Source organism: Dermacentor albipictus, chromosome 10, assembly GCF_038994185.2.
Source record: "Dermacentor albipictus isolate Rhodes 1998 colony chromosome 10, USDA_Dalb.pri_finalv2, whole genome shotgun sequence".
NCBI lineage: Eukaryota > Metazoa > Arthropoda > Arachnida > Ixodida > Ixodidae > Dermacentor > Dermacentor albipictus.
In genome coordinates, this window is record NC_091830.1 from 9,297,011 (window position 1) to 9,315,165 (window position 18,155).

The 18,155-nt window shown below is 47.0% G+C and overlaps 1 protein-coding gene and 1 non-coding gene across 3 annotated transcripts in view; both read left to right on the forward strand.

The window, feature by feature from the left end:
* amon (prohormone processing protease amontillado) overlaps positions 1 to 18,155 on the forward strand; it is a 204,659-nt gene that overhangs the window by 133,456 nt on the left and 53,048 nt on the right. For both annotated transcript variants that reach the window (XM_065454679.2, XM_065454680.2), the window contains exon 3: positions 16,941 to 17,072. In XM_065454679.2, coding sequence (XP_065310751.1) covers positions 16,941 to 17,072 — 132 coding nt within the window. The remainder of the gene's footprint in view (positions 1 to 16,940; positions 17,073 to 18,155) is intronic.
* On the forward strand, positions 13,841 to 13,915 carry TRNAS-GGA (transfer RNA serine (anticodon GGA)). Its single transcript has one exon. It is a non-coding gene; the product is annotated as a tRNA-Ser (tRNA).

Consider the following 18,155-nt stretch of genomic DNA (forward strand, 5'->3'; position numbering starts at 1 on the left):
TAGCGTCTCCGTCCCACACTCCGGAGACCCTGGTTCGATTCCCACCCAGCCCGTCTTGCAAGAGTTGAGCCAAAGCCACTTCTCCTCTGTCGTGACGTCACGGTGTCACGTGATTTCATGGTCACCGCCGCACCTGAGGAGCTGGGTTGAGCCCTCGTAATATGCTTCGCATAAAAAAAACGCAAGCTTTCCTTCGACTGGAGCCAGAAATTACTTATGTTTCCGTAAACAATCATTCAGCTTATCATTCCATCGGTGGGTTTCAAATTATTCAGGCAATTTTGGTTTTCGTGCACGTTTTCTTGTATAGGTGGGTCGGTCGGTCGGTTGCCCACGTTACTTTTCTAGGCTACGACAAGCCGCCGAGTTAAGAAGCAATCACGTATAGACAACAGTACGCCCTAAATTTCCCCCGCGTGCAATCATCTCCGGGCCACCAGATCCCTCGAAACAAAACAACGAATGACGGTTTTCGTTACGATCCCATTATCTAACGGCTGGCAGCCTGGTTAGCAGCAGACGGGCGCATCGTACAAAAAGGTTAGTGTTTCGGCTCCGTGAAACGGCTGCGCGTGCCGCAGAAGTTATCGCCGCTAACCTTTAGGCCCTGACACGAGGCCCTGAAACAAGGATGAGGTTACAACCTCGAGCTTTATAGCAAAAATTTGTAACGCAACGCCAGCCGGTGCGCACCGCAGCTGCCTTGCGTGCGTGCATTGTTAATCGAGCGACGTAAAACCGATGCCAGCAGCCATTACGGGTGTAAGCGTGTGGGCGCGTGGGAATTCGAGCCCCCACCTCACCCCCTCCGTCCTGAACGCGTATACGATCAGTATCGTCTTTCACGAGGCCTTCGACGTATTTTATTTCCTCATATTTTTAAATATTAGCGCAAGTCCCCTAGCGTAAATACCATAACGCTCAACCACGTGGATGCCAGCGTCTTGAATAAACCATGCGAATCTCGGCTTATAGAGCCGCAGTTATGATCGTAAACCTTTATTCTCGAGCGCAGGCGATTCGCGATACAGCAGAGCCCGTCTACTGATCGTGACTTACTGTAGCACGAAAGACGAATTATGAGATTGAAAAATAAAAAGAACGAGAGAAGTGGTGGGAGTTCACGTCCTAAGGCGACACTATGAGAACCCCGGTCGTGGACGGCTCTGGATTACTTGCGGCCACTTCGGGTTGTTTAATGGGCACTTAAATATAGTTACGCAAGCGTTTTTGCGTTAGGCTCCCATCGGAATACGACCGCTTGCAATCGAACCCACTACCCCGGGCTTGCCAGCGTAACGCCCTTGCCACTGATCTTCAGCGGCGTGTCGACCACGTGATCATGGTCGCCTCGTCTGTCAGTACATCGTGAACACTGGTGGTACGCTGCTGCAATGCCTGACGCAGCACGTCATGTTCAGCATCGCGCTTATTCGGTGCTTTCGCTCGTTCTCGTGAATTTCTGTCACCCGCATTTCGTGCGACGGCACGTCAGTCAGTATGCCAACTGCAGCCTGACTTTCAGCTAAACCGGTTGGTTGGTCAGTCGAGACCGCCGAGTCTGACCGCGGTACGGAGGTCACGTGCAAACAGCTTCTAGAGTGCGCTGACATTCGAGAGTTAGCGGATTAGCCTATGGGGCCGATTCTAGAGAATTTTACAACACCTGACAAGATTAGTGAGACAGGGTTGCAGACGTACCACTGTGAGAACAAGAGTGCATTCACAGCCGCGTGTATACGAGAAACCGGTGGTGACTCTCTCAGAATTCGGCACACAGATGAAACCAAACAGATAAACAAACAAACTAGTAGCTCAGGCACACACACGCACACGCACACACACGCACACACACACACACACACACACACACGCACACACACACACACACACACACACACACACACACACACACACACACACACACACACACACACACACACACACACACACACACACACACACACACACACACACATGCGCATGAACGTAAATCAAACAAAAGTAGCACTAAGAAATGGATAAATAGAAAAAAGACGGCACGACGAGTGTTCACTTACAACTGTCGCTCTTTATTCTGAAAGGCTGATCTATGTATAAACGAAATGTTCACCTAGACGTGTGCCGATGCAGCGGTGAATCGCCAACACGCCTGGAATTCAAAGCGCCTTTATACTAATCCAGTCACATTCGCTTTCTTTAATTGTTATTAGACTAACGGACGTGTCGTTTATACGTTGCAGACCACTTCGAAGTTTGAAAAAAGAATGAATGGTAAGCCAGGGCCGCTATTTTGTAGCGATGCCTTATGCCTTAGCCTATGCTATTCTTATCATCCACCACACACGGCCGCCTGATCCCGTTGATAATGTGGGCAGACCGTCGCTCTGACCACTGGCCAAGCGCGAAAAGGCTGAAAAAGCATAGAATCGGAAAAGGCATCGCTACAAAATACCGGCCCAGCCCTCGTGCTGTCGTCTTTCTCGTATTCGTTCTTTGTTGTTTTTTCTTACTCTTTCTTCTTCTCCTTTTTACATTTTATTTACTGACATGCATTATCAGCCTAAGTTCAAGTGAGAACAAGAAGCACACAAGTCGAATACGTTGTTGCGTTTCTAGGCTTGTCCGAAGTCGTAGTAGTGGCTTAATTCAAACGAACATTTAGGCCTGCTACCTGCTTAGAAGCCTTCTCCCTCTTCTCCTCTTTTTATTCCCCGTTTCCCCAACCCCAGTGTAGGGCAGCAAACCGGGTACTCGTCTGGTTCACCTCCCTGCTTTTCCTGACCTTGTTCTCTCTCTCTCTCTCTCTCTCTACACACACACACAGTGGTTACACGTTACCCTTCCTAGTAACTGTGGAACCGCTGTTGATTGCGCTTCACTTTATGCCTATGACAACAACTAACCCGACAGCTTACCTTGCTGATACAAAAATTTATCCACCTGACGTTAACCTTATTTTGTTATTGGTATTCCTCCTTCGCTTAGGAACAACCGGCAGGGGCTTGCTTTACGGTCTAGGCTCGTCGTAATTACGACCGCGGGGACCTGCAGGCCGACCGTTCGGTAAACAAGGTCTTTACGTGGAAGCCCCTCTGGCGTTACTGACGGGGGACAACCCCGTGCACACACACGCACACCACTACACCCGCGCACAAGGATTGCAAGTAAACGACGAAAGGGGAGAAGCCACAAAGGACCGCCTTTGGAACGAGGCCGGAAGACCGCAGAAAGGCACGCGAGAGGGGCGACGCAATTGGTTAACAATTCGTGTGCGCCGAAGCACGTGCCGGGGATATCGCAGAGCTGCAGTCGAAGGCGCGACGCAGGCTGGTGAGAAGGAAGCCGGCGGTGAAGTTCACCGACAGGAGTTGCTAATTGGTCCGTGGTGGAGATCGGAAGGACACGATTAGATTATTATAGTCGTAAACAAAAAGGAGCAGTGAATTAATCTGGGAGAGATCGTCAGGAGGGAATACGCAACTTCGCGAGAAGAGGAGAGATGGGCAGAACACTAGGTTATGATACGTTCAGCAGTGGCCTGCAGCAGATTAACACCACAGACAACTTGATCCGGTCTTTACGACGCATTTACTAGGGAAGAAATCTCAAGAAAACCACCCAGACAGAGTTGGGCAGCAAAAATTGCGAAATAAATAAAATGGTATTTTGCAAGCACACCAAACTTCCTAGCTTTAGCGTTCGCAGCCCTACTCGTACATTCTATGCAGATACAAGACGAGGTGGTCTTTAATTCGATTATAATTTATAATTCATATCATTTATAATAAAGCCATCGCGGAATACCAAAAAGGACATATTTGCTGTTGTTTTCTATTCTCTGAGCAAACAGAGCCTCCTTTAGTTCCTCCCCTCGCTTCGTTGCATGTATTCCTCGCTTACTTCGTCGCCTCGCGTGTTCAGTGACGTAATGCGGGCACCATGGCAACGACCCCTATGAGGCCTTTCATCGGGCGAGCAGTTGTGGGGCTTTCGCTTCGCGACCGCGCTGCTGGCACGTTCGTTTCTCTGGCTGTCACAGCACGCAGTTCACATTTGGGTTTTCTTTGTTTATTATATTTTTTTGTTGCTGTTCGTTGCTCATTTCGTGTCTCTTCTTGAATTGGCTTGATCTGAAGCCACTGAACGTGAAGCAGTTGTTTCATGTTTGCTGCACAGAATATACGGAATAAATATTTCGGCGTTCTGTATAGAAATAAAGAACGCGGATGCACAGGAACAGATCAGATTATAGTAATTACGTATACAATACTTTGGAGGTGAAGAAGCGAAGTGAAGAAGCGAGGCAACGTGGCTCTCGAGAATACAACACGTCAGGCGTCCCCACGTGTCATACTCCCCCATGCACGAAGCCATTGAGGTATCTCGTTCACTAACACAGCAGTTCAAGTCTCTGGCTCAGGACTGCAGCTAATGCTCCAAACTTTCCCTGCTTTACTGCGTTGGTTTTTCTGAATATTTCAAATTACGTCTCTCGTTTGAAATTTCAGCCTCCCAAACCTGCTTTTGGGATTAAGCTTATAACTTATAATTCAGTGTTAGAACCATGCACCTAATCTTTAAGAAAGAGAGAATTTCGAAGAATTCACGCATCTCTACTTTACAAGCCCAAACGCATGCTAAACCATGCACGTGTTAGGATGAAAGCTATACTCACAAAAGCACGCTTTATAGGACTTTAAGGGCAACGAACAAGTCACCAAAGCAGTCGCAGTTTCACCCGAAAGGTGAAGCATCGATTGCGGTAGCAAATCAGTGAACAGCTATACGAAGTAAGGACAGTAGTTTTATCGGTCTTGTAAACCTGTAAACATAGACACACTAACTAAATTAACATGCTCGGTGTCATGCGCGCCCAAGCAAACATGAGCACATCTCACTCGATGGCCGTGGAAACTCGCTGTCAAAACGCTGGAGTGAGGAAGCGCGGCAGCTGCAGCGAGCGAATTAGCCTTCGGGCTGCCTCTTGCATCAACACGAACTAAGCCGCGAAAACACAGCGCATGGCGGACTTTGTCCCCGTCTCAGATGGCTTTCAAGACACAGCGGCCGAGGCGGGCGGGCGCGCACGTCCGCCCGAGCCCGGAGTAAACCCCCCCGCCACTCGCCTCCCCGCGGAGCCAACGCGCGACGGAAGACGGCGCGCTTCCTCCCCTCTTTCCTCCTTTGCGTGCTCGAGTTGAGCCTACACCACCTAGATAGCACAAGGCCTGTGCACTCCTATCCATGACGTCATGCTACCTGGCCCGACTGCCATAGAATATAATGGGGATGCTCCCGAGTAAGCAACAGTGACTTTGACGTCGCCGCTTTCGTCACACCAGCCTTGGCAATAGAAATTTCGGGCCAAGTAGCATGACGTCATGGAGCGTAGTGAACAGGCCTTGTGCTATCTAGGTGTTGTTAGTTGAGCCGCGATCGCCGGCTCACCCTCGCAACCTTTCACTCGCACATACAGCATACGGCTTGCGTAGCCGATTTTATCGCCCTTGCACTTTATACGGAACCTCCAGGCGATGCTGATGGCAGAAATGCGGCTGGAGTGTTCATATGATTGCTATCGCAATAAAAGATATATTTATGTGACCTAGTAACCCCTGTCGCACATCGAGAGTATCGACGATACAGGAAGTAGAACACTAGATTATGATACGTTCAGCAGTGGTCTGCAGCAAGTTAACACTAAAGACAACTTGATCCGGTCGTTACGACGCATTTACGAGTGAAGAAATCTCAAGAAAACCACACAGACAGAGTTGGGCAGCAAAAATTGCGAAATAAATAAAATGGTATTTTGCAAGCGCACCAAAATTCCTTGCTTTAGCGTTCGCAGCCCCAAGGTATGCTGTTGAATATATCCAGTACAAAAGCTTCCTAATATTTAATACTTTCTCTCGAAGAATATAATAAAGCCAACAGAAATCGATGAACCATCAACAGAATATGGGCAAGGATTTATTTAGTTGTCTATTGAAATTAAATCCAAGGTTTGATGATAGCCCGTCTGCCAGGGGAAATACATATCGAAGAAGCGCGAAAATGTACACCGACCAAGATAACTCAAGACTGATTGATCTTACGGCTCCCCACGTGGGCTCCCCAGCGGGTGGCTTCCGTATGGGGAGCCGAAACGTCATTAAATTTTCTGTTATCCTGGTCAGTGTATATTTTCGCGCTCCTTCAGTCAGTTGTGTATTCTGCAACTTTTGCGCGAATCAAGCAACAAAAAAGAGTCATGACTGATCGTCGTGGCGTTGGAACTCCGGTCGCAAGGTAATTATTCCAAGAACTTCCTTGCTTGATTTATAACGATGCGTGGTCATTTGTAAAACGCGTCATTTGCACAATTGTTTTCTTTGGTTCTAACGCAGTTTGTTGTCTTAATGGGCGGCATCCATTTACACAACTGGCAGCAGAAGGAAGGCAGCGTTAGCAGAGGGCATCAGTGACCCAGAATAAATGGCGCTTCGCCCGTCCTCTTTTTTCCATTGACCTTTACCGCACGTTTTGTTATTCTTTTTGTTGAAAACGCACTGCTTTTCATCTTCATTGCTTTCCTCTCGCGTTTGCCGATTTCACAGCCGTGATTAAGATACTTCCGGGAAAAAACGCTTGGGTTTAAAATAACATAAGCAGGAGAACTTTATGCGCTAAAGAAAAGACATCCATCTGTACACTTTCGCTGGAAGTAAATATCGGTTACAAACGCTGGCCGCATTACAAAATGCGCAGGCCATTTCGAAACGCTTGTACTCGAAGCACGTATCACGGTTTAGGCAATGGGAGAACTACTTCTCTTTTATCCAAAGCAAGCAAGAGCCCGATGTCTTTCAAGGATGCTCCAACGTTCTAAAAATAAGTTTTAAACTGGCGTCCACAGTAGAGAGTCATTTCGCGTAATGGCGAAGGCTTAACGGAGAAAGTTGTGGTACGCGTACGCTGGGGCAGAAGGTTCATGGGAAGCAAGAGGGCTCTAAATGTGAAGTTCGGGAGAACTGTCACGCAACAGGCTTGGAAATTTACCAAGAAGCAGCGGCTCTTATTTCTGCGTCCCTGCTGCCGGTGTATACGCTTAATCTCATTAAGCGTTATGAACGTCGTGAACCGTGCGCGGAATGCATTCGCAAACTATAAATAACGTTACCTCCATGGAAACTCGGGTTCCGTCTTGCTATCTTTTTTCTTTAATCTTTTTGCAGCACGTTTAAAACAGCGACTCTCATTTCGCGCTGGCATAAATATGCCGCGCCATGGGCGCTCATGTCACCGACGTTAATGAAAGCAGATGACCCGGGCCACGCTTCCGAAATAGTCTTCATTTTATTTCGCCCTGTTTCTTTCCGCTTGACCGGCCTTGTACTGTCGAATTTTTTCTTTAACGTGACAGCGTTTAAGGGCCGCGTGTCGCGTAATATCCGGCACCGGCGTCCTGCGTCGGACGTCGGTTAGCGAAATATCATACCGAACCCCAACCACGTAGGCCCTCCGCGTGGCGCAGCGGCGTTACTGAGCTAATTTAATCCCTCAAACTAAGATGCGTCAGAAAAATCGTAAAGTACAACCTAAACACAACCTACACGCATGATATCGTCGGACTGTAACTTGAATTAACCAGAAAACATAGTTCTGTTGCGCGGAAACCCAGACATAAAGCCCTCTTCCAGCGTTTCTACCATGCATACAGTGGCGCGCTGCGCTCGGTTCCTTGCAACACCGCCGTCCAGATGGCGCTCGCCACCGCGAATCCGCGGCACACGCAAGAGGCCGCGTTTCTACCAGGAGGCTCGGCCTGCTCGCCTCCGTGCATAGCGTTCGCTGCCAGCATTTCCCGGTAATTAGTACGGTTACACAAGCTGCAGCTGCCGGGAAGCGTGAGACGTAGTCAGGGATCTTTGAATGCTGTCTCGTTCCAGTATTAAAGGCGAAGCTTTAAGCGTCCTCCGATTTTTTTTTTATTCGATAACACCAAAAGCGTTTCGCAGAAACCCTGCTCTTTCGAGAGTCAAGAGAAAACGTAATAAAGTGATTCACGAAAATGTGCGCAACGATATAGTTAGCGTTAAAAAAAGCACGCACTCGTCTTCCCCATAGGTTCAGCCAGCCACGCAGCAGTTGCCTATAGCGTAACCGAGTTAGCATGGGCGCACGTACTTTATTCTTTTTCTGCGATTCGGAAGTGCGTTTCGCCGCGTAATGGCACGTTCACACTAGCGAAAAAAAAGAACACGCAAGCGGCGTGCCGCTGGAGGCACAACGCGCCAGCAGTGGCACGTCCACACTTGCGGGAGTCTTTGTCGCCGCGGCAAGCGAGCGAATCGCTATCAGCTGGAATCACTGCGGATAGGATCACTGACGCTGAGAGATGGGTGTACACTTTCTTGTGGCGTCTGTCCACGTGAATAACTCGGCCGCTGCTCACTGGTCTCAACGATCGGCAACGAGCGGTCTTTTGCTGCGAAGAAATAGGTGCAAGGCCCATTCACTGCGCGGCAGGAAAGAGTAGCCGCTCGCCTGTTTTCGCGGCACGCTTTCGACGGCCTGAGATATGTCGGCGCGTTTTTCCAGCCATAGTGTGAACGACCTGAACAAGTCCTCTCAACTATAATCGCGACACAAGTCCATATTCAAATGAAATTAAATTAAATTCTGGGGTATTGCGTGCCGCAACCATGATATGATTACGAGGCGCGCCGTAGCGGGGCACTCCCGATTAATTTCGACCAGCTGGGGTTCTTTAACGTGCACTCGATGCACGGGCGTTTTAGCATTTCGCCGCCATCGAAATGCGGCCGCCGCGTCTGGGATTCCATCCCACGCCTTCGGGCTTAGCAGCGCCACACCACGGCCACTACGCCACCGAGGCGAGCTAGGAACTGCACGCGTTAGCCCTCGGGTGCTGCACGGTTGTTCCACCGCGAGAGCAACGCCCACGTATTTTCGCAAGAAGCACACGCATCGTAAACATGGTGCAATAACTAAGCTAGAAGAAGAAAAAAAGAAAAGAGCTACATGGTACTCGCACAGGAGAGCGGCTGGAAGTATTTGCGATCGTGGTTGCGAAGTTACGGTATGTACGTAACGAGGTACGATCACATCGGGTGTCTTCTTGTAACTATGCAGCGCGATTTCCCAACCGTCATGAAGATCCAGCTAGGCTATACGCAACTCTTCATTGGATTTGCGAAAGCAAGTTCAGGTCCCTTTATGGCAAGGTGCCGCTGACATACGCGTTTGTGTGGAATCTGTGAGAAAAGGGGTTTATGTTATCTATTTATGATTTATTTTCATTTATTTCTATTTTTTCATTGTAATTAAACAGCCCCGCTATTTAGTAGACGGCATGGCGATTACTTTCGAACTACTAAACAGCTGAACTGTTTCACTTCCCTAATGATCATCCTTCATTTATTGCACAAATTATGTTTGCGGAGAAGCCGGTAACGCATGTGGTTGTTGCCAACATTTCGAATCGACGATCAATCAGTCAGTGAATCGCCGCTTCAAGTTCATGTTGGCGAACTTGCGGTGGCAAGGTTACAGTGGCCTAGGCCACTGTAGCAAGGTGAAGATAACACGCGCCTCTCTGTTGATTGAGGCGCGGTGTCGTGGCGCCACCTAGCATGCACTCGGCGAATGACGGCTGGTGTCTGAAATTTTGGCGTGCACCTTGAAATCTTTTTCCACTTTTTTTCGAAAGGGTGTAAAGATTGTAGACATGGCAAGTGGTTTGGAGACATAGCAAAGGGTTTGTAGACATGGCATGTGGTTTCAGACAAGCTGACATGAACCAGTGCAAGCTTCATCTTGCTATCTCGAGTAAACTTTTGTGTGATTAGACATCACGGTGGTGCATATGACACACATGAAGCTTCACACAAATTCTTCCTGAAACATTACAAATATCATATGTAGCTTGCTATCACAAGAAACAAATGCGTACGCTGCTGTTAGCGTGGTGAAGTGCACTGCGGGGAAGCTAGTTTCGCAATTAATGAAAGCCCTCTGTCGTGGATATATTTGGCTTGGATCCGTATTACACTGGTCTTACGTGTAGCTCCCACTGATTTCAGCTCAATCCTCAGGAAATTCGCCTGTCTTTTTACTGTTGTCTCTGCCACGATTGCAACTCGACGCTTCCGGTAATCCTCTCTTCTTGGTCGTAAGCTCCTTCGCTTCCAAAGTGGGAAACGCATCCGAGACTGCCTCCTAGCTGGGCCTCAGTCATTAGAAGCAGGACGCGTCTATCCACTCTTGCGCGCCGACTTTGGCTGACTCCTGGGATCTGACACGCGCTCACTACGCGGAGGACACGAAGAAAAGGAATGTCAGGACGCCAACGCTCATTAGGAGACGACTGTGTTCCTTAGCTCAGAGCCTGTCCCCAGTTCTTCTTTCAGTCTTTCTTCTTCTACGCCATTCTCTCTACCAACCTTCCCTCTCGACGTGCACTGTGTCGCAAGAAATCTGTGCAGCGTCTTGCAGGCAAAGTGTGCCTTCAGCTAATCAGCGGGTAGTCATCGACAAACGTTGAGGCCAGGCATCATGGTTCAATGGGTGCCTAACGGAACTCGCATGGCAAGGGTACGGACAACGGCGCTAGTCGTAGCTGTAACGCTTTATCGAAACGACACAGATATGTAGCTCTAAACAGTCCTTGCGCATATTCGAAAGACCCAGACACTGAATGACGGAGGGAGAGTGGATAGCAGCACGATCCTCTTTCCAAAAGGATCAATCTCCATGGTGGACGAAGCCACGGACGAGCACCTAACACAGCTATTCCAGTTCTTGAAAATATGGCAAACTTCCATAAGTTCTTAGGCACCCTTTTTCCAGTGCTGACACAAGATACTTGTCTTGTCAAACGACTGCAAGCAGCCACAACTCGTACAATCATTGGCCGGGCAACTTATGGCCGTGCTGGCATTGAGAGTGGGTTCCCTCAACCTAATTGCTTATGCACCTACACGTCTGCCCCACACTATATATATATATATATATATATATATATATATATATATATATATATATATATATATATATATATATATATATATATATATATATATATATATATATATATATATATATATATATATAGCATACACACTTATATAGGAAAGGTATAGTGAAAGGTAGACCGAAAGCTTTATCCGCTGGTGTCGTGCTTATTGTGTTTGTCTTTGTGCCTGTGCGTGTGTAGTTTTGCTTGTCTTTTGGCCTAGTTTGGCGCAAATAAAAAGGACACACGATACTAGCCAGAAGGAGAATCGCCGCTAACATCGTTTTGTAAGGCAGCGTAAGACTTCCTAACTGATACGCAAAAGCAACTAAGACACAAGGAAAGATCGACAAGAATTGTGTCCTTCTGAAGCTTGTGTCCTCCCTTATCTTTTTTCCCATCAGTTAATCTGTTCCGACTTGCCCAACTTGCAGCAGTTCTATAGCGTGCAGGACACACAGGGTTTATACTACCTAAAGCGCAATGGCGTCATGACAGTGCTCAAATGTCATATCGCGCTGTCATATTAAAGACAGTTCGAAATAGCGCATCCTGTAGGTGTACAAGGCACAGTGCGCTTGCACCAGCCTTGTTGGCGTAGTGGCTTTGGCGCGTAGCACTGCTGAGCCCGAGGGGGCGAGATCAAATCGCAGCCGCAGCGGGCGCTTTTCCGAGGGGGGCGAAATGCCAGAACAGCCGTCTACCGTGGGTTGGGTGCACGACAAAGAACCCCAGTTGGCCATAATTATCTCGCATTCTCTCAGTACACGGCATGCCTCATAAGCATGAGAAACCTTGCACGCGTAATGCGAAGACGCATTACGCGTGCAGAGCGTCGCACGCATTGCATCGCACGCTTAATGCGAAGACGTGGGATCGTTCCCCACCTGCGGCAAGTTGTCTTTTCATCCACTTTTATTGCCATTAGTTCATCATTTCTTTGATTCAATTAGAAAGCACAAGTAATTTGCCGTGTTTTTTCCTTGGTGTCGTTGTTTGTTGGCTTTTCGTGATATCATAAGCATACCGTGGTTTTCGGCCCGTAAAACACCAGATTTGTTTTTACGGTGCGCTTGCGCTGTAGCGAGTATGTACAAGGTCCTCTTTTTCTCGAGCATTTGATTACTCGCATAAATAACACAGCGCGATTTTGTTTGGTTAGGTGAATTGCATCAAGGAATGATCATTACTTGCGCGACAAGTCGCTATGTCTAGGTGGTCAGTTAAAAAGAGTCACTAGTTACTTTATAATATTCGCCTTATGACACGTTCCCAGCGCGAATTTGAAGTGGAGCAGTAGCACAGTCATGCATATTTATTGTGAACGATCAGGTCTATAGTGCCGTTTGCGACATGCGCGTCTGATAAATCTGCGTGAAGATGGACTGGCGTTCCATTTAACGTCATCCCGGACGTTTGACGCCCGTTTCTGAAGAAGAACGGCAGATTGTGCGAATTTGTGGTTTTCCGTAATGTTTAAAAACAGCGCTAAAAACTTACACCGGACAACTGAATAGAGGATGGGACACGTCTGGCAAGTTGTTATATGGAGCTGTGTGGTGCAGCGCGAAGCGAGACAATGGACACAGAAAAGCGAGAACTAATATCTGCTATGTTAAATGGGATGCTAATGTATTTCGGCGCGCATTTTAAAGCCGATTATCTCGAAAGTGGTGCTATTGCTAGGATTTTATGCTAAGTACACATGCCTAAGTACACGAAACCTGCGAAATCGTTTTGAACGCATCCACCGGACCAATCTAAATGAGTTTACTTGCATAAAATTAAAAAGAGAGAGAGATCACCGACCGTCGAGAGCGACACTTTAAGTTAGAGTTTTCCTTTCCTGGAAGTTATCGAAAGACATAAATGTTTAAAAAAATGAAGCACCAGGTTTGCGACTCAGAAGTATAAAAGTAAAATTATAATTCTTGAAGGTACACTCCATTGCAGCGTTTAAGTGTGTGCAAATTCGCATATTTTACAGAGCCGTGAAATATAGAAACAGTTTTGGAGGTGTACTTTTTGCAAACGTCACCTAAACAATGTAACCATTTCACGCAGGTTGTAAACGAACACATCGTATTTGTCCGCTATAGACGATCTAGCTCCTAGCCAGGTGCAGTTTACAGAGTTATATTTGTTAGTGATGCAGAGTTGAAGATCTTGTGCTTTAACTTTTCTTTTTCTTAACATACTTGTTCTTTGTCGCTTTTGTTGCACAGGTTTAAGACATGAAATTGAAATTGTGCTTCAGGCACGCTGTAAAATTTTATTTTCTATGTTAGGTGCACATGCAGCCAATTTCATTTAGTTCGGTTGAGCGGTTGTTTTATCATAACATAGATCTTTGTTTCACATGTATTTGTTAAGGAAAATTGATGTTCGTACGCACCCAACGCTGGTTCGTAAAATAATGTTTTATTTTGACAATGTGTAGTCTTTACACCTTAGACGTTCCGGAGCATTACGTGCCAGAACCACAATCTGATTCCGAGGCACGCCGTAATGGGGGACTCCGGATGTATGTATTCATGTATGTATGTATGTACGTATGTATGTATGTGTGTATGTGTGTGTGTATGTATGTATGTATGTATGTATGTATGTATGTATGTATGTATGTATGTATGTATGTATGTATGTATGTATGTATGTATGTATGTATGTATGTATGTATGTATGTATGTATGTATGTAACTATGTGTATGTAGGTGTGTATGTATGTATGTACGTATGTATGTAACTACTACGTCAAACTCTTGCCTTTGCTTCGTGTTGTCGACAAATTCGACTTCGCCCTGCCATCTGCTAGCCGCCTGGTTAGCTCAGATGGTAGAGCGGCCGCCCCGGAAAGGCGGTGGTCCCGGGTTCGAGTCCCGGACCAGGACGAATTTTTCGTCAACTATGAGGCTTTTCTTTCGAGGAACCCGTATGGGTTTCCTTTGTAGCAATTGCTACGAACAGGTGGATGTCTCATTTACCCTTTATTCATTATTTCTCTCCACCTTGCGGGTTTCCGCAGAACTACTGCGTATGTATGTATGTATGTATGTATGTATGTACCGAAACGTTAGTCAACAAGACTTTTCGTACGAATGCCCTTCTCTTCACTTGCGTATCGTGCCGAAGCCATGGAGCCTCAAACTCACCAACCCTTAAACTATTTATTTATTTATTTATTGTGGAGAATGTCCCGTTCCGAAAGGAACAGTAGATGGCTGTGCACTCATCGATCTGGCACTGGCTACACGTTTGATGACGAGAATCCCACTTCTCTCTTTCTCGCTTCACGACCTAAGGGCTACATCAATACATCGGCTACCATATCGCATCTTCTTGGTTATTATACCAAACGCGCGCGTTCGCGTTATTCGTGGGCTCGCTAGCAATAGCCAGAAAGTCAACAGCAAAATGCACTGGGAACATCCATAGAGCTAAGATAAGAAAAGGAAAAAAAACATAGGACCGACAACACACGGGGCCGTGTGTTGTCCTTTTCTATGTCTGTCCCTCTCGTTTTAGTGTTATTGATGTCCTCGTATGACAGACAAACTAGCCCGAATCAACGCCTTGAACGAAAAGTATTTACGTGAAAACCGCGATATATACACGATCTTTTCAGCCGGCCATTCCGACTTCACCTTTCGAGCTTCTGCACGGAATAATTCGAAGCTGCCGCGTGCGAACTCATGACGGAGGGGGGAGGGGTGATGGCAGCCCTCACTCCGACTCGAGAAACAAGAAAATCTTTCCGGATCCTGTGCTGGCGGCTCCTTCTTTTCTTTTTCTTCCCCCCTTCATTTTCTATTTTATTTCTTCCTCTCGCGAACCTAGTTCTCCGAAGACAACTCGCGAAAGAATGGGGAAATTTAATTTGTCGGCTAACGTGAGGGCGCGCCCGTCTGCGCCCCGGATTGAGAAAGGGGGAAGGGCGGCTCTCATCAGAGCACCCAGCGCGCTCTAATGTACTGTAAATTAGCTTCCTTGACTCGTGTACCTCAAGTTTGTCCGGGCAAGTTCTTTACGAGCTGTTTAAACACGCATCTTCCGAACAACTCTTGCGCGCACACCCTCCGAATAAAGTCTGAACTTATGTCGGGACATTACCACTACGCGCGTTCGTTTAATTTAACTCGCCGTGATAATGCGAGCAAAGCATTTTTTTTTCTATTCGTTGGCTTGTTTTTGCTTTTGTTTTATTTTTATTTTTTTCTAAAGCAGTGCGTAATACCGCGTTTTTCGTCTCTGGCTGAAGGATGGGTCGAGAAATAAAGCCTTCCCGAGTGCTGGCGAACAGAACCCTGATGAATTCGCTGAAGTAAGAGTGAGAAGGAGGGGGACGGGGGGCTTTTGCGCCGGTATTTTTGTATGTAGGCTCATCTGCATTCCCGCTTAGAGGTTAATGAACTCGCGTCTTCATACCCACAGCCACACTGTGATAAACGGGGTAATAGAAAGCTTCGACTTATTACGACGACATTGGCTTCTCCAATGTCTCGGTGCGCGGGGCGTTTAGACCTGCGACATTGGCGCGTCTACTCTTGACGTCACGAACGCATTATCCTCAGTTATACGCGGTAACATTGCGCTGGCACCCCTTTTAATCATTAAGCTTCCCGCCGAGGGCTTTCGCAAGAGCGCCGCTTCAATTCTGACAGCATTGCATCGCAGCGACTGCTCTGCGTACTCAATCGTCGGTCATGTGTACTAGGCGGGAACGGTGACGTCAGAGTCGAAACGGCCGTTTGAAAAGTTCGCGAGGTTCAACAGCACGTCGACGCGGATTACCGTGCATCACGAGTGATATGCCGTGCAATGTCGCGATATTTCACTCCGCATTAGTTATGGTGTGGTACGGTAAAGCTTTAATGCTCCACATTAGGTGGCACCAGGCAATCGGGATGCTTCCTACTTAAGCGAGTGAGAGTGCCACGGTGCCCTGCGTAACGGAATACATTTCGTGTGCTCTTGCAGCTTATTAACACTAGAGTTATTCACACTAGAAAGAATCACCCGCCCTATTTTCGGCCCTGAATATGCGTGAAAGACTACGGTGCCTTGAGCTTCGGCGCGGGCTCGGTCCGTGGACTAAGCCCTGTCTGTGGCTCCCGCGCTGCGAAGGCTGATTTTGGCCTTCCTGGGATGCACTGGTCTTAATGATATGCTTTAATGAGCTTGTACGCTGCATGTTGCGGCGTGTTGTCTGTACGTTGTGTGTATGTGACGTGCACTCTGCGTGTCAATTCATTTGTAATCCTTCTGGTGAAGAGTAACATTTAAGCATGTCGACAAGCAAACTTCTCCATGATTCAGTAAAGGCCCTAAACAATCCTACCTACTCTTTTCTCTTCAATTAATTAATAAAAAGACGGGTTCAAAAAGCTGCGGCAAGATCAGTCGCAGATAAAGTGCTGCGTTTTTTTTTTCGACTACGCAGCATATCTTCTGCGAAGAGAAGGCAATTGCACCCTCCTGAATCACTAGAGCCATTTATTCGTATGATCTACTGCCATCGGGCTGTAAGTATAAAAAAAAACATCCCAGTATACATTCCCTCCTTAGCCGGCTGGTCGCCAATTTCGACATCAAAGGGCGAAGTTCAAATACGATGCAACCCTGTAGTGCTAAGTAGGAATTTGTGCCCACACCTAAGATGAGAGTTCTTCGGAAATATGTTTTTTGCCATGAACTTGAATCTTACAAATCTATAACCTGTAATCTTCTGTGTATATAGGAAAAGCAGCAAGCAGCAAAAGTAACTCGGAACTTTCATTCCCCTTCTGCGTTTTTTTCATAATTTACTGCATCTGTAGGAATCCTGGGCGCCCCCACAAATTTCGTCTTGTTTAAGGGTCCAGGAAATCTGCTCTTATTAACCCCAACTCCATCTCTGTTTCTGTTTGCGCCATCTCAGGTGGAGACAGCTATCCAGCAGACGGGCTTCAAGCGGGTCAAACGCGGCTACACGGAGCTCAAGCTCGGGCCTGAAAACCTGAGGCTTCAACGGGAGCCCACGGACCCTTACTTCCCGTACCAGTGGTACTTGGTAAGCGGCAGACTCCTCGTTCTCAACCTATGCGTTTTTTTTTCTTTTATTTCTTACGTTGGTCTGTCCGGTAATCGTAGTTCAGAACGCGCACGAAAACGCGTGCACCAATAGATAAAAACCGTGCATTGATAATAGTAGTCCCTTGTCTGACCAGATGCTGTGTTACCAAATAAAATGTGGCGAGACCACATACAGCATTCGTTGAGTAGCGCTCAGGCGGAACAATTGCTGGCAACTTTTCCAAGGCTAGGTGTGCCTGCAGCAAGCAACACTCCTTTCCTCCGACTCCCATCCCATTTTATTTGCAATGAGCAATGCTGTAGCTTATTTCAATAATTTGTACCTGCGTTTTGTTCAATCCCGCACTTCCTCTCACCTTCCTCTCACCTTTCCGCAACCTGAACAGATAATTCTGTTTTGTTATTTCAAACGAAAAGAAAAAGATTTCATTAAATGAGCCGGGTTATTTTTGTATGTGAAAACTGGACAGTACCCGCGAATTTGTGTAATGAGACTGAATCCGCTCTTACGGTAGTATTATTATGGCAGACATTTTCTTTTAGGGCCTTCGTTGACTTTGTAATTTCCCCACTTTTTGCGCACTCTCTACGTCTTTTCCGCATAAATGGTAATATTGCAACAAAGCACGCTTTACAGGTGCGAATGGAACCAGTATTGCGGAGCTACTTTCAAGAACAAAGAAACGGAGAAAGCTGACAGCGAGAAGACGCGCTCAAATATGAAGGTTCAAATTTCTGAGTGTGCTCTGCAGACTAACTTTACAAATTCAGTTTTTTTTTAGTTTCCTACTTTTTCGCAGGAGTCTCTACAATAACTTTCCTGGTAAGTTCGTGTTGACGGCATAAACCAATATCGCTAATTGTACTCTTGGGGCGCTATAACGTAAAACTATTCCAAACTTTTCTATTCCAATTCTGCTATCAGCCCTCCGCGATTGGTCAAAAACTTTTTTCGACCACCCCCCATTTCACCTGTCTGCCACGCGACGTTAAAAACCGCAATACCTCCCCATCTGATATGATGTATGCACATTGATTATGCATGATTTGGCAGAAAAAA